The 25,124-nt window shown below is 41.7% G+C and overlaps 1 protein-coding gene and 1 long non-coding RNA gene across 4 annotated transcripts in view; one reads left to right on the plus strand and one right to left on the minus strand.

Moving 5' to 3' along the window:
* The window catches only part of PRRC1 (proline rich coiled-coil 1), an 84,052-nt gene that overhangs the window by 48,340 nt on the left and 10,588 nt on the right, over positions 1–25,124 (plus strand). Inside the window, exons 3-10 of one of the 3 annotated variants that reach the window (XM_074360601.1) lie at positions 2,588–2,757; positions 7,631–7,748; positions 8,855–9,247; positions 10,891–11,051; positions 13,603–13,705; positions 14,428–14,591; positions 15,171–15,274; positions 20,004–20,106. In XM_074360601.1, coding sequence (XP_074216702.1) covers positions 7,646–7,748; positions 8,855–9,247; positions 10,891–11,051; positions 13,603–13,705; positions 14,428–14,591; positions 15,171–15,274; positions 20,004–20,106 — 1,131 coding nt within the window. In that variant the 5' untranslated portion in view covers positions 2,588–2,757; positions 7,631–7,645. Of the gene's footprint in view, positions 1–2,587; positions 2,758–3,016; positions 3,203–7,630; positions 7,749–8,854; positions 9,248–10,890; positions 11,052–13,602; positions 13,706–14,427; positions 14,592–15,170; positions 15,275–20,003; positions 20,107–25,124 lie in introns of those variants that run through there. The other 2 variants (XM_074360600.1, XM_074360602.1) reach the window with 2 other exon arrangements.
* Positions 14,002–21,485, minus strand: LOC105082079 (uncharacterized). Its single transcript, XR_012505617.1, has 3 exons — positions 21,362–21,485; positions 15,778–18,085; positions 14,002–15,267 (listed from the first exon to the last, which is right to left on the minus strand). It is a non-coding gene; the product is annotated as an uncharacterized LOC105082079 (long non-coding RNA).

Genomic DNA, 25,124 nt, shown 5'->3' on the forward strand with positions numbered 1-25,124 from the left:
GTCCTGGTTATGCTGTAGATGCTCAGAGACTCAGCCTTGTCTCCAGGCAGAGAACCTGGAAATACACACATCAGTATTCACATGAATAGTATAAACTTTATGGACAGTTTAAAGAATATTCAAGAATGGATCTATCAATTGTGAATTGAGCTAGAAAAAAGCCTCAACTCAAGTGGGAAGTAGTTTTGTTTGCCTGTGTTTTTGAGCAATAAAAGAAAATTCCACTCTAGCACTGTAGCTCTCATTATAGCTCAGAAATAAACTCTGTGATGTATTAGAAACTTCCTATAAGAAAAAACTTGATGAGTTCTGCTAGCAGCAACTAAAAAAGCTAAGTAGTTTTTTTGCTCTGTCATGAAGCTCTAATTTTCCATTGATTTGCCTTGTTGTCTTACATCTAAGAACACATCATCTTACCCTACCACCCTAAAAGCAGGCAAGAAGTTTAGGGTACAGCTGAAGAATTCTGGGTTCCAATTCCAGGTCTTTACATAATTCTCAGAGCCTAAGTTTCCTTATTTCTAATATGAAAATAATAATACCTGCCACACAAAGTTCTTTTGACATTTAAATGAGGAGTAGTGTGTAAAGCGTAAGATATTATAAATGGAATTCAAGGTTAACTTCAAAACTTATTTTATAACCCTGCTTATTTGGTTGACTCCTGTCTCTTATGACCCATGTAGTGGGTACAATAGGGCCCTTTACAGAAAGATATGGCCACCTGGGACTCGTGAATAGGACCTTATTTAGAAATAGGGTTTGGACCCTTAAGGATCTTGAGATGAGATCACTGTGGGTTTAGGGTGGACCCTAAGTGCAATGACAAGTATGTTTATAAGTGAAAGGCAGAGGAGATTTGAGACACAGAGACACAGGAGAGAAGGCCCTGTGAATGAAAAGGCCTAGATGGGAGTTATGCTGGCACAAGCCAAAGAACATCTGACTCCCTCGAAGCTGGAAGAGGCAAGGAAAGACTCTCCTAGAGCCTTCAGGGAGGCCCTGCTGACCGTGAGTTCGGACTTCTAGTCTCTATAACTGTGAGAGAGTAAATTCCTCTGTTTTTTTAGCCACCCAGTTGTGGTAACTTGTTTTGGCAGACTTAGGAGACAAATACAGGTACATCCAATCCATCAGTAAATCATGACAGCTCAGCCTTCAAATTATGTCCAGACCATGTCCCCCCCCCCCCCATTAATTACTCTAAACCAGTGTCATCTCATGATGGTCACTCTGCTTTAGTCTTTGCACCCCTGGAGTCCACACGGCAATCAGAATATGTTTTAGAACTGAAGTCAAATCTTGTCAGTCCTCTGCTCAAAACCTCCCACCTGCTTCTCATATCTCTCAGAATATAACCCAAAGGCCTGAAGATGCCTACAAGGCTGGATATGGTCTGGCTTTGCAATCTCTCTGACCTCATTTCTTATCACTCTCTCAGTCCCAATTTCCTTGTTGTTCTGCAAGGAACAGGTGCCAGGCACCCTCCCTCAGGGCCTCTGCATGTTCTTCCTCTGTCCAGATAACCACAGACCTGCTTCCTTACAGACTATTCTCAGATCCCACCTCCTCAGAGAGGCCTTGCACACCTGTCCTACCCAAAGTGGCCTACCCCAGTGACTGCTCATATCACATCACCCTTTGGATTTTCCTCAAAGTGCCCATTGCAGATAGTACTTATTTTCTTTATTTTCTCATTCATAGCCTCTCTCTCTGAGAATGAAAGCTCCCTTAGTGTCAGGATCTGGTCTGTCTTGTTCATTGCTACATTTCCAGTACATTGCAGCCACTAGTAAATAATGTTTGTTGAACGAATGAAGAAACCCACAGATCTTGTAGCTATTAAGGGTGTCGACCAAAGAGGATAGAGATGGTAACTGTCAGCACCACCCTAAACAGCACCTTCTGGAGAGTAATCTAGACAGCCACCTACACACATTCTCCGTGGACAGGATAAGAGTCACCTCTGAAGGGAACAGCCCATTGCAAGTACAGATCACCTTGTCTGAAGTTAGGGCAAGGTAAATAGTACTGACTTTTCAGCGAGGTGTTTTTAAATGCTTTCAGCTGTCAAGTCTGAGAGATATATTAATGTTAAATCTACAAGTGAGTTCCTGAAGGAATTTTGGAACAATAAAAACAAGAGTTTTTCATGCATTTAACACTCAGCAGACTAAAGTGTACGTTCATGTCTTATTTTATGTGACTCTATTACCCGATTGATGAGAGATGGCAAATATTATTCCCACCTTACAGATGGAAATATGGACACTTAGGGGATAAGTGACTTGTACAAAGTCACATAACTGCGTAAGTGGCATTAGGGCAGTCCCAGACCCAAACCAGGACTTCTGACGGCAAATTGCTTGTTTTACTCCATTGCACTCTACTCGCTGATTTATCTGGTGTACATTATTGAGCACCGACTTTGAGGAACTGTTTAAAGTGCAGCACATAAGGTTAAGAAACTTGATCATTTTTGTCTTTGGTTTTCCATTTAAAAAAAAAGTGTAAAAGATGAACTTCGGGGGAAACATCAGTCTGATAGCTGCTACATTTTCGCACCCTGCTATCTCTCTCTCTCCAGATGCAAGAGCTGTTACCTGGCGATCTTCGAAAATACAAAGGCTGTCTCCTGTTTCCAGAACGAGATCCTGCCTGGAGGTCCGGACTGGCCTAGAGGACCCTGGCTGGCTCATCACCCTCCCCGTGGGAGGTCCCAGCACAGCGTTAAGTGAGCTACCCCTGGTAACAAAGGTACCATTCTCGCGTACGGAGGTTGTGGAGCGGAAAGGAGGGCACTCCTGCTGCAGAATGCTTGTAGAGTGGGGCAGCGCCCTGCCCTAGTGGGCGGGAGGATCTTTGGACCAAGGTCCTCCAGCGGGTTTAACTTGTGGCCTCGGTGCGGGGGTTCCCGGCGAGAGAGACGGGGCGGGGCGCAGGGCAGGGGGCGGGGCCTGGCGGGGCGGCGTGCTGCGTGGGGCGGGGCGGGGCAGCGCGCGCAGACGTGGCAGCTGCAGGGACACGCGCCTCCGGTGGCCATCTTGGAGGCGGGGCTGCGCGCGGGCGAGCTCTTGTGGGCATCTTCCTCGTCTTCTCGGAGCCTTAGTCTTACACCCCAGCTTCCCGAGCCTCCACTCTTCACTGTCACGCAGACACTCTTTTGGGCCCGCAGGTGAGCGACAGCCCGGCAGCAGGACGGGTGCGTGCGGGCTGCGGGATGGGACGCGGGCACCACAGCCGGCGTCTAGGGGCGCAGCGGCTGCGAGGTGGGCGGGCCAGCCGGCGCCGGGGAGGCCAGAGTCGTTCGGGAGCCCCGCGGGGTTCTGTCCGGGCGCGGGCCCTGGGAGCCTGCCGGATGTGGCCGGGTTACCGGTGCGCTTAGTGGGGCAAGCTGTCCCGCCGTGGGTGCGGCCCGGGGGTCTTGTGCGCTTTGCTCCTGTCGCCGGTCCGACGCCGGTGTCCCAGGCCATTTGGCTCCACCTTCCTGAGAGGTGATAGACTGCCTGCAGGCGCCCATTGACCTTAGCCTGGCCCAGCCTGGCCGGGAGACGTGGCAGAGCCTGGGGGGGAGGCCGCTGTCTCCAGGAACGGCATTTCAGCCGCTCCTGCCTAGGAGACTCGTAGGTCAACAAATCGGGACCGGCGGAGGGAAGTAGCCTCTATTCCAGTAGGTTCCCCCGTCCGCGCCTAGCGCTGCTCCAGAGGGCTTTTGCACTCTGTTGTCTCTGTTAGTTCCTGGGACCTACTTAAGGCAAATTTGCGGCACAGCCCTTCTCAGATTGGCAGAATTTGTCCAATCCAAGAGAGTTTTTGTCATTCAAAGCAGTTATTTTGATACACACAGCATGTACATTTCTGCGAACATGACACATTTTGGCATTCCAGTCTTTCTTCCCTGTGCAACCACTGATCAGTGAACACTCTGGGAGTTATTTTGGGGTCAGAACTGGGAATGTAGGGACAAAACTCGGACCCTGCTGCAGCAGTGTTCATTGTGCGGTAGGAGAGACTATCTTTTGAACCAGTAGTATGTCAACAATAGTAGCTGCTTTTAATAAGCTTTTATGTTTATCAAAGGTTCATTGTTCCATTTCTTGTATCCTTAAAAGATAGGCATCCACTTTTTAACAGTAAAGGAAAGACACAAGCAAATTGGAAGAGCAGGGTCTGTCCAATGACCGAGGACTCAATTTTCCAAGCCATTTCTGTCACTTTTTCTTTAAAGTGGATACATTAATATTTTTGTGCGGAGACTTCAGCACTAGAACCTTTTACTAACTCTGAAACTTCACTGTTATTTTAACGTAGCTTTTTTTTAAAAGTAAAAGGTATTATGTTTATGTATCCAAAATTAACCCAATGTTGTTACTAATCCTATTCTCAAAAATTAATGCTTTTAAAGACTGAAAGAAATCCACCAATTACTCCATTTTATGGGTTGTATTCACTGTACAAGTTGTTTTGCAAATATATTCATTAACATTTATCTTTAAATTTGACTTCCCCTTTGAGGGAAGTGTGACCACTGTGAGGATTTGGTAGCATCTATAGGAGGAAGATGAATAACCAGTGAATGGGGAGGTGAAAGAGGTAGCCTTGTCAGGGTTTGATAAAGTCCTCAGAAGGCCATTTCTGGCCCAGGCTGTGTACCTTTTTGTGTAGGTATTGAATGAAAGGATTTTGCCTCCTTGGGTCTCTATTTTCTACTTACTGCCGTGTCTTTCTTCTACATTTACAGTGAAACTTTTTCAAAGTGTTGTGCATGTTTGCCTCACCTCCCACCTCAATCCAGTTGAAGCCGGCTTCTGTCCCCATTCATTCCATGGAAGCGGCTCTGAGTTTCTGCAGTTTGGAACTCTATTGAATTTTTCTTGCACCGTCCAGTTTGGCTTCTCTGCAGCATTTGATACTGTTGCCTCTTCCTACCTTGAAACACTCCTCTGTGGCTTGTGGACACCACAGTGTCCTGGTTTTCTTCCTGTCTTTCTGCTGTCTCATTCTTTTCTGCAAGCTTTTTCTCCCTGGCTGTTCTTCAAGGCTTGGTTGGGTCATCATCTTTTTTCACTTGGTTTTCTTTTCTTAGATAATCCCCTTTTCAGCACATGACATTAGAGACTATCAGTAAACTGATGAAGCCCACATTTCTGTGGTTTCTGAACTGCTGACCAAGTCAGTGTCTGTACTTCCATGTTTCAAGGATCTTGAACTTAGCGTGTCCAGTATTAAATACTGCATAATCCCTCCTCCCCCAGACATCAGACACACACCTTGATCTTCTCCAGTGTTCCCTGTCTTCCTGAGTGGCACCACCATCTGTCCAGTTGTGCAAGTCATGCCTCTCCCCATCCTGGACCCCATATTCAGTCTATCACTGAATCTTACCACCTAAACATTTCTTGAGTCTGTCCACTCTTCTCCATCTCCACAGTCATCACTTTAGGCTGAAATTTTTCAGCCTTGGCATTATTGGTATTTGGGGCCAGATAATTCTTGTGGGGGCTTTCTTATTCATTGTAGGATTTTTAGCAGTATCACCAGACTTTACCTACTACGTGCCAGTGAAACCCCCTAGTTCTGACAACCAAAAATGTCTCCAGACATTGCTAAATGACTTTTGGATGGGGGCAGAATCACCCTCCTCCACCCCCCATTTGAGAGTCACTAGACTAGGGTATTATTCGAATTACTTCTGTATCTTTTTTGCCCTCACCATATCCTTCTTAATAGTCTCTGCATCTACTCAGACTGCGTGGTGGCCCAATCTACATACTGTAGTCAAAGGAATCTTTTTAAAACACAAATGTGAGTTGCTAATGTCTGGAATGTCCTTCAACAAATACGTGGATAAACAAACTGGTACATGTATAAAGTGGAATACTATGCGACAATAAAAAAAAGAACCATTGATATATCCAACAACTTAGATGGATCTCAGGACCATTCTGCTGAGTGAGAAAAGCCAACCTCAAAAGGTTACATGCTGTGTGATTCCATTTATGTAACAGAGAAAGTGGTGGAGACCAGTTGGTTGCCAGAGCTTATGGTTGATGAGAAGATGTGACAGAGGAGCAGCATTATGGGAGTTTCTTGGGGTGATGGAACAGTTCTATATCCTGATCTTGGTGGCAACTGCATAAGTCACTACATATGATGCAGCCTCATAGAACTACAAACACACACATGAATGTAAAAACAGGTGAAATCCAAATAAAGTCTATAGTTCCTAGTGTTGTACCAATGTTAATTTCCTGGGCTTGCTCACTGCACTCCAGTTATGTAGGATGCTGTTACTGGGAGAAGCTGGGTTTACGACATTCTTGAAGTCTGCTATATTGTGGCATCTTCTTGTGAATATAAAATTTCTTCAATAAATTAAAACAAAAGGCGAATATGTTATCCCAGTTTGAATGCCCCACAGTGACTTTCTGTTCTTGAAAGACCCAGCTCTTTAACTTGGCTTGTAAATCTCAGCGCAGTCTGGGCTCCTGCCTGTGTCTCCAGTCCTCATTATTTTCTGCTCCTTGCCACATGCATTGTCTTGAACCTGTCATGTTTCCTTAACCTCAAAGGACCTTTATACCTTCTGTATATTCACTTTTTCTGGCATGTGCCCTCCTTTTCTTTTCTTTCCCTTGCCTAATTAAATTCTCAGCATCCCTCAGATTTCAGTTTGTACGTGAGCTCCTTGGGGAACCCTTTTCTGACCCCAAGTTGAAATCATGTTCGTATCAAACAGATGTGTTCTGACCCTCAGAGCACATCATTGGGCTACGGCTCTTTGTACTTCGGTTGGTGTTCCTGTATGATTGTCGCCTGTGCTGGACTGTAAGTGTCCTGTTTGTTTCTGCTTACGCTGCATTTCCAGAGACACCAGTATCATGCTTGGCAAGTGGTTGGCTTTCACTGAGTATTTGTCAAATGAGTAAAAACTTCAAAACCAAATTTGGTACACTTAGAAGTTTTGATTTTATACTTGAGGCAGGCTTGAAAATGTGTAATTTTTAAGGAAGTTTTTGCATACTTTGCAGTCCATTTTTATCCATTCGGACAAAATGGTATCTAGGTAACTTTTCTAAAACCTGAGAGATATCATTTAGCCTTTGCTGGATACATTTTAGAATGTGAACTAGGAAAACCTAGGAATTGAGCACAGTAAAAAGTTTTTGTTTTTGTTTTTGTTTTTTTACTGTTAACAGGAGTAGCACATACATTGCTTAATGTGGCGAGAGGAAGTATTGGAAAAATGCCTTAAATAATTTATTTTTATTTTAAAAGTAATAGGAGCTGGAATCTAGATATAAATCTAACATGCACTTGAATGGCAAAAATTAAATTAGTAATTTATTATTTGATATATATTGGGTAATTAATTACATAGTTAACAGAAAATTATTTCCCAGTGATAAAGTAGACGTATGAAACTGCTCAGACTGTTGGCACATTAAATATTCTCAGACTTTTCTTAGGAATCTTGACTGACCCTTCATCTGGAAATAAGTGGCATTATAAATTATAAAGACAGACATGTATCTGTTGATTATTTTAAAAAATTATTCCTAAATATACAAGCTTTAAAAACATAGTTTTGTGACTGTGCATCACTTACTACATTTTGCTGTTTTTACAGTCTAACTGAAGGAAAATGATGGAAGAGAGTGGAATAGAGAGCACACCCCCCGGGACCCCTCTCCCCAGTTCCGCAGGACTGGCCGCCGCCGCGCTGTCTTCCTCCCCCGCCCCTCTAGGTACGTGCAGTTGTGTGGCTTCTGTGTTTGAGGGTGGTCAAGGTACTGTTATCTTTTCTCAGAGTCAGGAAACAAAAAGCATACAGGCCCACCTTGGAGATAGGTGGGTTTGGTTCCAGATCACCACAGTGAAGCAAATATTGCAATAAAGCGAGACACATGAATTTTTGGTTTCCCAGTGTATACACAAATTATGTTTACACTATACTGTAGTCTGTTAAGTGTGCAAGAGATCATGTCTAAAAAAGCAATGTACATACCTTAATTAAAAAATCCTTTGCCAAAGTATTGTTAAAAACTGCTAACCATCATGTACGCCTTCAGCGAGTTACTATCTTTTTGCATTAGTAGCGTCAGGAATCACTGGTCACGGATGACTGTAACAAATATCGTATCATAAACAGTTTGAAATATTGCAAGAGTTACCAGAATGTTACACACAGACACGAAGAACAAATGCTGTTGGAAAAATGGTGCCGAAAGCCTTGCTTAATGTAGGGTTGCCACAAACCTTTAGTTTGTAAGAAGCGTAGTAAAGTGAAGCATAGTAAAATGAAGTGTGCCTGTGTGTTAAAACTTCTCTGATCTTTGCCAGGATGAAGGGAAATAGCCTTTTTTATTTAAGTCCAAAGACAGAAAACATGTATGTTTTGCTTTAGCTAAATTTTTGTTCTTTATTGACTTTAAGTCATCTTTGTTACAAGAAAAATACCCTGAAAAGCATGTGTTAGCTTGGTCTAGTGTTCTGTGACTTTGTGGTGGTTAACTTTCTGACCGAAGTTTTTGAGCCCTCATTGTGAGGTTTTTATGGTCATATCAGCAGGGATGAAAAACAGCTTTATTTTGCTAAAAACACATGAAAACAAACAAACAAAAACACAAAGGGTCTACGATACTGTAACTCAGTTTTATATAGCTGCCTCTTACTGATGGGAGTTGAATGTCATTTGACTCAGTCATACTCATACATTTTAAATGACACATTTTAAAATAACTCTTGGGATAGGGGCTGTTAAAAATTTTGCAAGGAGAAGGTAATGAGATACTTTGAAAACTAAGTGAAAAGCATTTCCAGTTATGTGTTTTTTCCCTCCTCTTTTTTCTAGCTGCAGCCAGTTCTTTGTCTTCTCCAAACGTGTCCTCTGGGCAGCCCCTGCCGCCGCATGCGTCCTCCACCCCGCAGCCGTCCCTGCCTCCTGTTAGGCCTTCTGCCACGGTGCCCTTTGTGGCCCCTTCCCCCGTGCCTTCTGCTCCAGTGCTTGTCACCTCTGTCCCGCCTCCTGTCCCTCCTCCGTCTGCTGCTGCCGCCTTCAGTAATCCTCCTCCATCGCACTTCCCACCTTCGGCTCCGGCCCCAAACACGCTCTTAGCTGCACCCTCCTCGGGTCCCCCCACATCAGGCTTTTCCGTGGGTTCATCCTACGACATTACAAGGGGACATGCAGGAAGAGCTCCCCAGACACCCCTGATGCCGTCGTTTTCCGCACCTCCAGTAACAGGTAATTCTCTCTCTTACTGATGCTTTGAAATAAAGTGGTTATAGCTGATGTATTTTTTTAGTAATAGTTTTGAGATATAATTCACATACCATGCAGTTCACCCCTTTCAAGTGTACAATTCAGGAGTTGTTGCCGTATGTACTGAGTTGTGCAGCCATTGCCCGTTGATTGTAGAACCTTTTAAATCGCCCTGAGGGATACCCCACAGCTATGAGCAGTCCCTGCCTACTTCTTCCCAGTCCTCACAGCCGAGAACCACTACTCTGCTTTTTGTCTCTGAATTTACCTGTTTGGGCATTTCCTATAAATGGAATCCTACAATAGTAGTCTTTTGTGTCTGGCTTCTTTCACTTAGTGTGGTATTTTCAAGATTGACCCATGTTGTCGCATGTGTCAGAGCTCCCTTTTTAAGGCTGAATAACCCTCCACCATATGGATATACTGCATTTTGTTTATTCATTTCATCAGTTGATGACATGTTAGGTTGTTTCGACTTTTTGGCTGTCATAAATACTGCTTCTGTGAACACTATGTACAAGTTTTTATGTGGGCATGTTTGTCTTTCTCTTGGGTGAACACGTAGGCACAGAATTGCCGACTTCTGAAAAACTGCCGGAGTATTTTCTAAAGCAGCTGCACCGTGTTTCTTTCTCACCAGCAGTGTATGAGGGTTCCAGTTACTCTGCAAAAAGTATTTTATTCTCTTTTCCTAGATCTCCAGAGCTTCTTATTCACATATAAATTACTAAAATAAAGCTGATGCTATGTAGTATATGATGGTTATATTGTATAAAACATAGTACACAAATAGTATATGGATTGTCAGTCAGAACTCCAAACTTCCGTCCTAACATTTTGTGCACTTACAGAGGAATGCCAAGGTGAAGTCTGAGTTTTTTTTTTAAAGCTTTACTTAAAAAATTACCAGGACTCAGTGGTCCAGGAAATGGTTTTATTTAGTCAGGTAAATAGTGTCTGTGCCACAAGCAGGTGGTTTTGGACTATTTTCTTTTCTGGGTCACTTACACCTACTTTTTTGGCTTCCCTGGAATGGTTGCTGGAAACCAGTATGAAAACTTCGTCCTTGTCATATTCTCCTGTTTTTTTTTAATCTTAGGAAAAGAAACAACTGTTGCGTTTTTTATTATCCAACTTGGCTTAACTGTCTTTAAAAATTTTTGCAGAGTGTATGACACTCATGTATGTGTCAGTTTTCTTTTTTGAGTTAAAATTGGGTATATGGATATGTTTGCTGATTTTTACAAGCTGCTTATATGATGGGCTTGAGTGCTCACATCAGTTAATTTCATGCATTAGGGAGATTCAGACTATGGTTGACCACATCCAACTGCTATGTAGGACAGACAGGAAGTACTTCTGGGTATATGTTTTTTGTCCATTTTCAGGACATCTGATATAAACCTGTAAGGAGGGAAAGAAATTTCTTTTTTGGAGTTTTGCATAATTTGTGTTTTATAAAGGTTTAGGTGATTCTTTGAGCTCATAACTCAGTGTGCAAATGCCTGAGTATATGGTTACATTATTAAAGCTGTTTTGAATTACTTACCTCGTACATTGTATCTTTTCATAGGAAATCATTTACGGAGTACAGTACATATATTGAAGTTTTTGCCTTTCACTAGGTATTTTGCCACCTCCTGTTACTCAGCAAGCTGGTTTGACATCTCTGGCACAGGGAACTGGAACCACATCAGCCATTACTTTTCCAGAGGAACAAGAAGATCCTAGAATTGGTCGAGGTCAGGATGAGGTGTCAGCTGGTGGACTCTGGGGTTTTATTAAGGTAAGGGGTACTTACTTCAAAGACCATGCTTAGTTTTTTAATTATAAAACTAGTAGGTCTTCTTTGGAGAGAATTTTGAAAACTAAAAATGGTACAAGGAAAAAATAAAATAGCTTTTTATTCTTATTACACTTTTTTTCCTCTCTAGTTCCTCTCAGTCTTGTGGATGGGCATACCTGTGTAGGTGTGCCTCTTTTGTAATAAAAATCAAACGGAGTAGTGACATGTGGACACTATTTTGGTGTCTTTTGATTGTCATTACCTAGCATGTATTATGAACATCTTCTCAGCCATAAAATATCCTTCAGAATTTGTTTCCTTTATGGCTACTTTGCCCTACATGTGTCATTGCATTTATTTCCCATGTTTTCTTTCACTAATCTGTTACTGGCGTTTTCTAGCTGTAATTATCAATACACTTACGATGAGCACTCTAGTATGTAGGTCTTTATGTGTGTCTCTGTTTGAGAGGTATGTCAGTGGAATGTCAGAGTGAGCATTTTAAGAATTATTACTGCATCTTGCTCTCCAGAAAGGTTATACCAAGATACGCTCTCCCAGCATCTTTCATTTGCCAGCACTGATTATTAATTGAAATACACTATTTTCTAATTTGTTAGGGAAAAAAATACCTATTTTAACTTTGCATGTCTTTGTTACTGAGTTATAACGTTTTTTAATGTGGTTTTTAGCCATTTGTATCTCTTTTTTGAAGTCTGTATTCGTGTTCTCTGCCAGGTGTGAATTGTGATGATTTTTGTCTTTAAGGAATTCATAAGAGCTCTGAATATAGTAAGAATATTTTATTATATGCTCTCATATGTTTGTTTTCTCCATTTTTATCGTACATTTTATCATGCTTTTTACAGCAAAGCTTCGAAATTTCAAGTCATTTCTGTCAGTTTTTTACATGATAAAAATGACATTTACCAACTATGTTTCATGATCATTTTTATGATTTAATCTAGTTTTCTTATAGTTTAATTTTTTTATATTTACCAATTTGATGAAGCTGGTACTTCAAGTGTGACTTTTGCCTCACATAGTAATTTTCTAGCCACTTTATCAGCTCTTCCAAAGTCACATCACAGTGACGTGATGCGTCACTGTTCTCTTACTCAGTTGTGTGTGAATGTCAGTTTCTGGGCTGTGGGTTGGATTCCACTGTTCTGCTTGTCTTCACAGTGGTACCACTCCATTGTAATTATTGTGATTCTGCTTATTTATGATACTGATGGTTATTGAAAGCCTACTCTGCAGAGGTGGGGGTGAGGGGCGTCACTGATGAGTGAGACAGAAAGGTCAGTCGTTGTCAGTCTCTGCATTTATAAAGACAGATCAGCATTTGGTTGTGTAAGTTAGCTGATTTCTTTTTTCTTCAAAATTTTTCTCTCCTGGTCTTTTCCATTTATTTTTCTTAATGAAATTTGGAATCACTTTGTCAGCTGCCCCTCAGTACCCTGCTAAGTCTGGCTGCTATTTAATTATATATTAAATGTACTTTTAAGTTGGTAGATGGTTAACTGATTTACAGCGTTTGAGTTTTCTGTTTCAGAAAGAGCGTTTTTCTGAGCTTGCTTCCTTACATCCTCTGGTGCTTTTTAAAGGTTTTCTTTATCTGGGGACTATCACTTCTTCTCCTTGTTAAGAACACGTGTCAGCATGTCACTTACCTGTTGTAATACCCAGTTTAACTCTACAGCCCCGTGAATAACTCTTCTAAAATTCAGCATTAGATGGATCAACAGTCTTTAATATCAGTGTTAATGAACTCATCTTTTTTTCAGAGTCACCTTGGTTTAATGGTCTGTTGGAATAGGTAGAATCATGACCTGTCAAGCCAGATGCCATCTCAGAAGGCACTGCTCCAAGTCTGTTTCACTCTGGGAGAAGTATAGAAAGAAACAAATACTCAGATCTGGTTTCTCCTGGGTAACAGTGTGGTTCTAAGAATTCACAGGAATAGGTCTGGCTTTATTAAAAGGGAGAATTTGGGAACAAAACAAATAAGAAGTGGGAAAAAAGAAATTTCAGTAGAACATAGTAGAGTATTACATATATTATATAATTAAGTAACTACTCTGGGGAATAAAGATGAGAAATGTTTTTGCTGTTTTCATTTTTGCATTAGGGAACACAGTATGGTCTTTGGAGACATTTGATTACAGTCTTTATTTGGGATGTTGATGGACAGGTTTTGCCTAGTCTTGTGTATGTATATACATACATGTATATATATGTAAATAGTAATTGAAGGAAAATATGTATCCATAGAAATGAAATAAATGTATATATAGATAGAAAAAGCATGCTTCTCAGGGCCGTGCAAGTTGAAGTGGGGTCTGCAGACTGCTGTCAATCTATGATGATATACCAAGGGAGTGTTTTGAAACTTCACAGCAATTTTGACGCTGCCATAACCTCGTTTTTCTTACATTTTACAAAAGTATGAGTCTGCAGTTTATTGGAAATCTCAAAAGTTTTTCTTTCAGTATCAGGTTATCATGGTGTTTTTGCTTAGAAGGGGTATTTATATGTTTGTTCTCTACAGGGTGTGGCTGGGAACCCTATGGTGAAATCTGTACTTGATAAAACCAAACATTCTGTGGAGAGCATGATCACAACGTTGGACCCTGGCATGGCTCCGTACATCAGTATGTATTCAGTGTGGGGGGAGGGGGAACCCCTGAACAGAGAATTCTGTGTCTTCAGATTTCCCCCCACCCGTCATAGAATTCTTTAACTTCACATATACAGTATGTTGCATCTTAATACGTATTCAAAATAAACTATTTTTAGGACCCAGAACTGAGATTTTTCAGTAGCAATAACAAGGAAATACTTTTCCATTGATTTTAAACATTTAAAGCAAAAAAAATTTAAACCTTCTGAAAAGTGACTTTTCACAACTTGTGACTATTGGTGGCAAAGAAGACATAGCAATGATAAGTACCATTTATAATTGTTTATTCTGTTCATAACTGCCTGGACCCAACCATATATAGTTCATATATTCATAATAACCAAGCATACCATTGTTTCGAGGTCCAAATTATTTCCCAGTACAAACTGCTTTTCTTGAGAAGTCACAGACTCAGATGCCGTTAGATGACAGGGGGAAGCGTGTGCGTGCACCAGGTGGCGCAGTGAACAGATGCAGACTCCGCTTGAGTTCTGACACCGCTGAGTAGCTGTGTGACCCCAGGGGAGACCTTATCTGCCTCAAGTTTTCTCAGCCAAGACAAAAGTTAGTCTACATCTCGCATCGTTTTGCGAGGATGGTAGTAATAATGTAATAAAATGTTAGTGGATGATAGTAACTAAGAGAATTTCTTTGTTTTACTATGGAACTGAAATTTTCCTCTGGTCTTCGTAGAATCTGGAGGTGAACTGGACATTGTAGTGACATCAAATAAAGAAGTAAAAGTTGCTGCCGTCCGAGATGCCTTCCAGGAGGTCTTCGGCTTAGCCGTGGTCATAGGGGAAGCTGGACAGTCCAATATTGCCCCACAACCAGTGGGCTATGCAGCTGGATTAAAAGTGAGTAATAGAACATCACTATATACATTACATTCTTTCATGATTCTGATGCTAATCCTATCATCTGTATGGAGCTAATGGGTTTTTACATATTGATACACCAATTTGGTTTTTAATTAGACAGCTCTATAGTGTTAGAAAGGTAACAGTGGAGTGTTAAAGAAACCCCAAAGAGATTTTGATTATTGGGGCAAGGGAGGAACCACATGCCAGGAGCACAAAAAGAGTAGTCAGTCCTAAAAGAGACCTTCTTAACCCAGTATTAACATTTAAATCCATTACTGAAATTATTATATCCCTTGAATCCCATAAGCAGGTTCTGAGCTTACGTAGCAGGTCTCCCTTTTTTCTTGCTGTGTCCACAATAAAAATAGATGTATTATCCGTGGGTAGTTTTATTCAGAAATACTTTCATCTTGCTTTTTGAACAGTCTTATCACATCATTTGTTTGAATGTTTATAATGAGTATATATGTGAGTGTATAGATGTATACATGTATTACTTATATAATCATAAATTAGTATATTTAATACTGACTAGAACAGAAACCCTTTCTAACATACACTTTTGCTGTTCAGGGTGCCCAGGAACGGATTGATAGCTTGCGTCGAACTGGGGTGATCCATGAAAAACAGACTGCCGTGTCAGTAGAAAACTTCATTGCAGAACTGCTTCCTGACAAGTAAGAAGATTTTTTTTTTTTAAACATAGTCATAATCTTTTCCTTGTAAAGAAAACTTTCAAGACAAGATCTGGTCTCTTAGCACCTTTCACATGTATAAAAAGGATCACTATCATCATCATGCTGTACACTGTATCCTAATGATTTTTTAATTTTATAATTGGAAGTTGGTACCTTTTAATCCCTTTCATCCATTTTACCCTTCCAACGCTGCCTCTCCAACCACCAATCTGTTCTTGGTGTATGTGATTTCACTTTTTTACCCCCCAGATGTGAGTGGTATCATATGGTATTTGTCTTTATCTGTCTTATTTCACTTAGCATAATGCCCTCAAGGTCCATCCGTTTGTTGCAAATGGAATGGATTTTCTCCCTTATACTTCGTTGTGTGTGTGTGTATATATATACACATATATATTTTATATATATATATTATATATATATACACACACAGTGCATATATAATTTGCATTTTCTTTATCATCAACAAATACATGTCTTACCTGTTGGAAATAATGCTGCAGTGACCATGAGGATACATGTATCTTTTCAAGGTAGTAATTTTGTTTCCTAGTTCAGTTTACTGTTTTCCGTAGTGGCTGCACCAGTTTACATTCCCACCAACACTTGTTATTTTTTTGTCTTTTCGCTAGTAGCCATTCTAACAGCATGAGGTACTATCTCCCTGCGGTTTTGATTTGCATTTCCCTGGAGGACTGATGCTGCTGAGCGCCTTTCCATGTACCTGTTGGCCATTTCTATGTCTTCTTTGAAAAGGAGGCTATTGAGATCTTCTCATTTTTTTATTGGATTGCTTGGTTTTTGCTGTTGAGTTGTATGAGTTTCTTTTTTGTATATTAACTCCTTGTCATGATTTACAGATATTTTCTGCCATTTGATAGGTTGCCTTTTCCTTTTGTTGATGGTTTCGCTGTGCAGAAGCTTTTTGATGTAGTTGCCTTTGCTTTTGGTGTCAAATCCAAAAAGTCACTGCTACAGCTGATGGCAGGGAGCTTGCTAGCATTGCTGGTATGTTGTTGAGGATTTTACATCTCTGCTCACTAGAGATACTGGGCTTTCATTTTCTTTCCTGTGCTGTCCTTACCTGGTTTTGCTATCAAGGTAATGCTAGCCTTGCAAAATGAGTTTGGAAGTGTCCATCTTCTATTTCTGAAAGATTGGTATTCTCAAACTTTGGTAGAATTCACCAGTGACGCCATCTGCTGGACTTTGGTGTGTTGGGAGGTTTTTGATGACTGAATCAGTCTCCTTACAAGTCCTCAGTTTTAGATTTTGTATTCCTTCTTGATTCAGTCGTAGTAGGTTGTGTGTTTTCAGGAATTTATGCATTTCTTCATAATTGCTGACATTGAATATCTAGTAAGGAAAAGTATCCTATTTTAGAACGAGAAAGAAGAGAAAGTCATGTGCTGGTCCAGCTGTATATTCTACGTGGCCTGTGCAGCTCAGCTCACATTTCTACTCTTGTCTCTCCTTTTTAATTGTAAAATGGACATGCGATACCTGCATTCTAAGACTGTGATAACTGTCACTTAACAGCACTAAATATGATACAGTGGCTTGGATGTTGACCTCCAGTAGGAGAAAGAGAAGGAGGTGGCGGCAACTAGTGTCTTTGTACTAGAGGACAAAGCGGAGGCTAGTGTCTCTGTTTGTCTTTCTAATGCAGGAGGAGGAAGAGGAGGAAGCTAAGTGTCTGTTCAGGAGGGTAGGAGGAAGGAACTCACCTGGTTTGAGTTCTGTTGAGCAGCACTTCAGCTTTTAGTGTGGAAAATTCATCATTGTTTTTGAGGTATTGGACTTTTAACAGAGGCTTTCTTAATATTGTGAGTCGATTTATAGTGAAATAACTTTCCAGTTATCAAAACTACATTCTCTGTAATTACACTGTGGTTTTGTGGTTAGTTTATCTTTTTAGTATTGGATAATATTCTGTCTAGTACTTGGTAGCTATAGTATACCTACAGAAGGACTCCAGCTTTGAGGGTGTATCACAGGCCAGCTGGGGGAGAGAACATATGCACAAGTGAACAGTTTTAAATGACTGTAAATTTATACTGATAGGAAATGCTATATACATTTTCAGTGGAGATACTATCAGATAAGATACTTGAATGCTTGGGACTTGAACTGAGTTTTGAAGAGTGGGTAAAATGGGTAAGTGGAAATGAACAGGTAGGACATTTGACTAAGATGTATTCTGGGTAAGTGATTGTATCAGCTTGGCTGAACACTGCTGGACAGGAAATGAAGCAGCAGCTCGCGGGACAGACTGGAGAGCTTGGAATGCTGGGTTGGCAAGTTTGTAACTTGTGTAAGCACCAAGGAACCCTCCAGTGATCATTATTTCATTTTGTCCCTCTATTAGCCTTTCAATACTCATTTAAGGGTTACCTTAGAGAGTCCATTGTGCCTTTTCCCATGGGTTACATTATAATAAAAATTATGACTTAATAATCTGAAAATACTTTTAATACCACTTACCCCCCTTCACCTTTTCAGTATTGTTTGGTATCTTAGTTGTGTATGCAGTTTGCACTCCCTCGACAGCACTAGTGTTATTCTGTGCAGTCTGTTCACTTAGGTTTTTTCTGTGAACTCCTCCCTGGACCAGCTTACCTCTGAAAGGTTGTCCTTGTCCAGAATGTTACTCCACTTTGTCCTTCTTGCGGTTACAGCTCTTGGATACCTTTACATACGGCTTGTGTGCTTGTCTAGCTTTCCCTGGGGGCACTGATTGCCATCAATTGCTCCATCATATGCAGATACGGTATTTTTCCTCCCAGGTACCTTTTGGGCAGAAGAGTGCCATGTTAGGGAGATTATGAATAGTATATAACATTATTAGGAAGTCTGTTGATGGTTTCTAGTGTGCATTAAGGAGGAGAAAGGATGGAAACACTGTGATAATAAGGGACCGAGGATCCAAAACACTTGATATGGTTCCCATGGGCAATAAATGCACTGAAGATAAAGTCAGGAAAGCGCATGCTTATAACTAAGATAAGGGAAGAGCGCGTCAGCCAAAAAAAGAAACCCCAAGTGTCGTTGGCCCCTAACAGAGTTGAGCCAGTATAGACCATTTATCTGTGATGAACTTTGCATCAGTTCATGCCATGGGAGAAACATTAACATGATCTGTATACCAAAATGGAACACCTGTGTAAGCAAGAACTGTCACTTCACAAGTTGAAAAATCTTGGGTTATGTGTGAAATGTGTTAAAATGTCCTTCTGTGCGGTGACTGGTGGCAGTAGATGGTCTAGCTCTGATAAAATACAAATTGGCATGCCTGTCTCAGTTCCTCAGATTCTATCTTGATTTTTTTTTTCTACATGAAATCTGAGAATCTTGGAACCACAGTTCTTCTTCAGTTGTTAAGTCAGAGGGGCCTCCTTGTAGGATTGCTCAAGTCCCCCTTAGTTCCCCAGCCACATAGGGAGGGTCAGGAGGACGACTGTCCTGGAACGTGAGCAGTGGAGACAAGTGCTCTTCCTCCTGGTGCGGGGGGGGGGGGGGGGTAGGGAGAGAAAGGGAGTTTCCTGCGCTGACAGCCCAGGTGTGGGTGGGCGTGATGGTGACTGCAGGGTTACAGCTGAGTTGAGGGGAGTGGGCTGCCCCGAAGAGAGAGCAGAGGGGCCCTTGGCGTTCTAACGTGTGTTCACAGACCTCGTAGGAGACACGCCTGTACTTTCAGGGAGGCTGCTGCTCAGGAAGCCGTGCCCGAGAGCCACGTCACTGCAGTTACTCCCCACCACCTGCATAACACAGCGGGCATGGAAAATACAGGACAGATTCCTACACTTAGTAAGATAGGTATTTAAGGCTCTTAATTTGAAGCAAACTTTGAGGATGTGAATACTACAGACATTACACACTGCTGTTTTAACACTCAGCAAAGTTGTTACTCAATATATTGTTTTGCTGTTTCTTAAAATATAATGTGGATTGGCAACCTTATTTACATATTCTGTGACACTTTAATAGATGTAGTTGGTTTTTAATTTTCTTGCTTTGCATCTTCTCATTTAAACTCATGATTTCAGGGCATCTCCTGGTTTCCTGATGCTCCTTAGGTAAAATGCTGGGGGTGTTATCACTTTTTTTTATATGAGTATCTTTAAATGGAAAAAGTGTCTTTGATTTCATGAAGCTGTTTTCAAAGAGTGATTCATTGTGAACAATTCAGAAAGTATGATAAGGAGGATTTATCAGGAAATGAGGAGAGGATTTGTTATTTCCTGAATTAGCTTATTTTTTGATTTGCTAGTAACTTTGCAAGTCAGCTATGTGTTAATCATAGAGATGGCAATATAATTTAGTAATAATTATAATTATATAATGAAAATTTCTATTTCCCATATTTTAACAAGTGACATTTTATATTATTTCTGATGAGCCTTTGCATTTTCAAATGAGTAAATTTACCTGTTGCATATTTGAATATTCCTGTTCGCATTCCTCTCCTTGAATCTTAGCGAGAAAAGGAACTTTTCATAATATGTAATACTCAATTTTTTCATTGTTGCTTTTCCTGCCTCTTGGAATTAAGCCAACAGGGTAATGTTTTTATGGATTGTTCTCTTGAAAATTTCAAAAGAATATTTTCCTAATCAATCTAATGTTTTATGTGCATGACAGTACTTCATCTGTTCACTGTGACTTACTTAGCACATACACAACTTGCAAGTCACACCTTGTTTTGCAGGTGGTTTGACATTGGCTGTCTGATAGTTGAAGACCCTGTGCATGGCATTCATCTGGAAGCATTTACACAAGCCACCCCAGTACCCTTGGAATTTGTACAGCAGGTTAGTTTTATCCTTTTCTTTTTCATAATCTCCAGAGAAACTTGGAATACTGTTTTCAAAAATTCTTGATTTAGCTTCACTTTTTGCTTTTCTGTTCCTTCCCTATTGTTTTACTGCCTCTCTAATCTTCCAGCTGCCTTTGAGAAGGTAATCCACCACATGAAGGTGACTAAAAGATTGTAAACAAATACTGTGCATACTGTTAGACCAGTAATTTAGAAAAATTACATAAAATGGCAGTTTCAAACCATTAGGTTGAACCACATGGAATCACTGTCTTTGAAGTCAAAACCATTCCAATTTTGGCAGTTTCCTATGAGTCAACCTAAGTATCTTTCATCTAGCTCCAGAAAAAAATCAGAGCCCTAATGGTGTTAAAAGTGAGATCTACAAAGTACATAGGCTCTCATGGATAGATGGAAAAGTTTCCTATTTTATTCTGTGAGACCAGCTTGTCACCTAACACCAAAAAAAAATTGTAATATAGTATCATTTAATCACTAAATGTCAAAATCATTGGCAAAATTAATAAAAATTTTGAAATGTATTAGAAGAACATTAAAAAGGGTTCTGATTAGCTGTATATCCTATAATTTCTGATACTTTCTAGAAACAGTGTTACATTCCACACGCTAAGGGTTCAGCCCTACAAGACCCTGCCTCTGTGCACCTCCCCCTGGCCTGTCACAAGTCTAGGTTGTCCCCTGTACTTCTGAGTGCCTGCCTATAAATGAGACGTTCCCGTAACCCTCTCCTTGGGTTTGATGAATTTGCTAGAGCACCTCACAGAACTCAGGAAACGCACTTACTCCCTGGATGGCAGGTTTATTATATATCTAACCCAGCCAGATGAAGAGATGCACAGGGCAGGTGTGGGGAGAGGGGGCACAGCTCCCTGCCCTGTCCTTTTGGGATTTTATGGAGGCCTCATTGGATTGGATGGGCACAACTGATTAAATCAGTGGCAATTGGTGATTGATTTGACCTCCAGTCCCCTCCCCACAGGTGGAGGGGGGCCTGGGTGAGGAGTAAGTGGGACTGAAGCTTCCAACCTTCTCATCACGTGGCTGGTTCCTTTGGCAACCAGCCTGCATCCTTAGGTTACTTGAGGGCTTTCTAATTAGGGCTCTTAGGAGCTCTGTGCCAGAAACTAGTGTTGAAGACCAGATACATATTTCTTGTTATAAAGCACAGTATCACAGTCCACCCCCTGCTCTTCAAACAAGGATCGCTTATAGATTAAGAGCATGCTTACGGTTGGCGGGGGAATCATCTGTTTCCTGTACTTCTATCTGTAAGTCTGGTCATATAATCAATCACTACATCACATGGTGGAAAACAAAAGTAGAGGCAACCTGAGGAAGAAAGAAAAAAGTTATTATACTAGTGTTCTCCTCCCTTAGCAAGAATTGCTTAGTCCTGTTAGCATTCTCTCCCCCAGGCCCCCCAGGCCAACATGGGACTCTGTCCAGGGCAGACACCACTCTAGGCCCCTCACGCCGAGTGTGAGCACGCACTCCCGAAGTCCTGTAACCAGCCCTTCGTGCCTCGTCTCCCCCCGTTGCAGACAGCCCGTGTGTCCGTGCCCCTCCCCGTCCTCTATCAGACTAGCCCTCTGAGGGGCGCGCTCTGCCTGCTTTTGGACATCTCTGAAGAAAGGAGTGCACTGTCCTCTGTGCCAGCTCTCTTACAGGGCTCTGCATTTGTCTACCACTGGGTAAGAAGAGCCCAGCCCAGAGTCAGCATCTCCTTCTGTGAAGACCCGTTTGTTGTCCCCCAGGGATTCCAGCATCAGGCTGATCTGCCAGCTATGTTGAGGCCCTTCCCAACTGGGAATATGCCACAGAGCCATCTGCAGTCTTTTTTTTTTTTGCTGGCAGTCAGAACTGGTGCCTCAGTGTACGAGAGGAATGGGTCTAGATTCAGCCCATCCCTGCGTTGCTGCACTACCCGCAGATGCACTCACTTCGTGGACCCACGTGGCCGTCTTAAGGGAGCACAGGGGATATCTGCTTGTCAATTCTATTCACCTTTTAAACCTGGAAAGGAGTTCCTCTGATGGGCATCAGCATGTCCTACTTCAATGCATTCCTCAAATTCCCACAGCGATTCCACAGGGCTGTGTATCCCATATGGGCATCCTTTTAATAGGCCAGGTTTCCACTGCCCTCCTGCCTGACTGTATGGCCAGACCATTGGCCACTGCCCATGAGTCAGAAGAAAACAGAGGTAGGGGACTTGACCTCTGTTCAGTTCTTTCACCACTGCTGGGAAAACAGCCTGCAGTTCAGCCTCACCAAGCTGATTTGTTTTTACCTTCGTCATTCAGAGTAGTGGACTTCCAAATGGTGTGTTATCCATTCACCTGGAACTGCCATCCATAAACCAAGCAGCTCTTTGTGGTTCAGTTGAGAGCTGTTCATACGGCACTGTCCATGGGGCACTCAGTTCCAGCAGCTCCTCAGGTGACCCCAGACTCTGTCCTAGAGGAAGAGAGACCGTGCTCACCTCCTTGTATTCCCCCTGGCAGCATTATCCTGTATAAACCGTTTCCATGTGATTATAAACTTCTGGGCACTGCCTTCCCTATTAGGGTGTTTCTCCAACATTTTCCCAGACATTAGGAGTATTTCATATTTCAAGATAATTTCACATCCTTCAATCATAGAAGTAGCTTCAATTAATACTGTCCAATGGCTAGGTAGTAACACCCCTCCAGTGGAAGTTCCACTTCAGAGTCCAAGTAGTCATTGCTCGGAGGCGCTCACAAATTTCTGCTGTAAGCCTTAGTCTGCGCCCCACATAGGGCTCTGGTGCAGAGAACTGTGTCCCACACCAGCACTCCAACTTCCCTGCCGCACTGTGTGGGTCAGGGCAGTTTTACTGCCTGGTTCCCATATCGCACGCCCAGTTAATCATGCTGGAAGGGTGGATTTACATTCCTCTTTTACAATACTGGACGGGGGAACCGTGCTCTAGTGAGACACAGTGTCCATCCCCAAAATACAATCAGGTGAAAAAAACAGTCACTTCTCATAAAACCTGTTCAGACGTACCAGTTCTCCTACAGACTTACTGTAATTCCATCATCAGTGGCTTTTGGTTTTGTAACACTAAGCAGGGAAGTGTTCCTCAGCCAGACATCATAGCCAACCAGGTAAATATTTATGTTACAAACATTCAACTTTCATAATCCTGTCAATCTTTACATTTTTACTTTCTTTCAGTCTAATTGTAGCACACGTCAGGACTTCACCAGTGGACTTTGGTAACACAGCTCAAGGGACTCCTTCTCCACTCCTATTTTACCCCATCTTGTGCAAAGGTCTCTGGGTCCTGAGGGGTTGAGCCAAGGGACACTGGCCCTCTTGTCAGTCTTTCTTTTGATTAATCTGTCCAGCTATTGCCCCAGCTGATGGCTCATTTTCTCACGAGGCTGCCCCCTACCTCAGATGCCAGTAGCCAACCCAGGTTATTACCTGGGCATCTCACCGACTTGCTACAGTTTGGGGGTTCCAGATACCTCCGTCTCAAGAAATCTGTTTACTCACGAGATCACTGGTTTACTAAAAAGGATATAACTCAGGAAGAGCCAGACGGAAGAGATGCACAGGGCAGGGTATACAGAAAGGGCACGGAGCTTCCATGCCGTCTCCGGGCCCCACTCTCCTCAGATCTTCACATGCTCACCAGCTTGGAGGTTCCCAAATCCTGTCCTTTTGGATTTTTATGGAGGCTTTGTTACACAGGCCTGACTGATTTCTACCTCCAGCCCCCCCTCCCTCCCAAAAGGTTGGGTGGGATGGGGTGGTGAATGGGACTGCAAGTTCCAACTGTCGTCACAGGACTGGGTCCCTTGGCCACCAACCCCCATCCTTAGGCTACCTGAGAGCTTTTCAAAAATCACCTCATTAACATAACAAAACACCTTTTTTATGGCTCTTAGCCTGGAGGAAATCCAAGTGAGCACTGTGCCAGAAACTGGGGACGAAGATGAGCTATGTACTAATTATTATAAATCATGATATCAAAAACATTATATTCTGACCAAGAAGGATTTATCCCAGGAATGGCCAAATGGTTCAGACAAAAGTCAGTCAGTTAATGTAGCTGAATACATGAACAGATTAACAGAGAAAAAGGATTTCAATAGAGCTGAAAAGTATTTGCTAGAAACAACCACCATGCTCATAACTCCCAGCTAATTAAGATTTAAAGGGTACGTGTATACCTTTGAAAGGAAAAGCAAAAATGAGATCTAATGATAATACATTAGGAACCTTGTAACTGTAAGGCTGCTTCTGTCACTGTCGCTCTTTAACATTACTTGAAATCAGGGACCAGCTCCCTCCAAAAAATGTCTTTGCAGCCAAATCTGGACGGACCCCCGTTTTTGTAAAGAAGTTTCTTTTTTTTTTTGTAAAGAACTCACCTGTACCCTTTTGTTTACGTATTGTTCCTGGTTGCTTCTGTACTACAACAGCAGAACTGAGTACCTGCAGTAGAGACTGTTGGGCCCATGAAGCGTAAAATATTTACTGTGTAGCTCCTTTTCAGAAAAATTTGGTGACTCTTTTCTAGATGTCTGTCTGATCATTGCAAAAGGACAATTATTTTATTTTAAAAAAATATTGTAAAGAGATAGACATTATACTCAAATAACAAAGCATCAAAAATACATATACTATTGATGAGAACAGAACAATGGTAGGAGACTTCAACCCCCACTCACATCATTGGACACATCATCTAGAGAAAATCATTAAGGCAACAGATCGTAAATGACAGGATAGAACAGACAGACTTAATTTGGTATTTTCAGGACATTACAACCAAAAAAACCAGGATACACATTCTTTCCAAGTGCACATGGACTGTTCTCTAGGATAGGCCACATACTCAGACACAAAACTAGCCTCAACAAATTTAAGGGGAGAGAAATTATTTCAAGCATCTTTTATGACCACAGTGGCATGAAACTAGCAATCAACCACAGAAAGAGAAATGTGAAAGAAAGA

The sequence above is a fragment of the Camelus bactrianus genome, chromosome 3 (assembly GCF_048773025.1).
Source record: "Camelus bactrianus isolate YW-2024 breed Bactrian camel chromosome 3, ASM4877302v1, whole genome shotgun sequence".
Taxonomy (NCBI): domain Eukaryota; kingdom Metazoa; phylum Chordata; class Mammalia; order Artiodactyla; family Camelidae; genus Camelus; species Camelus bactrianus.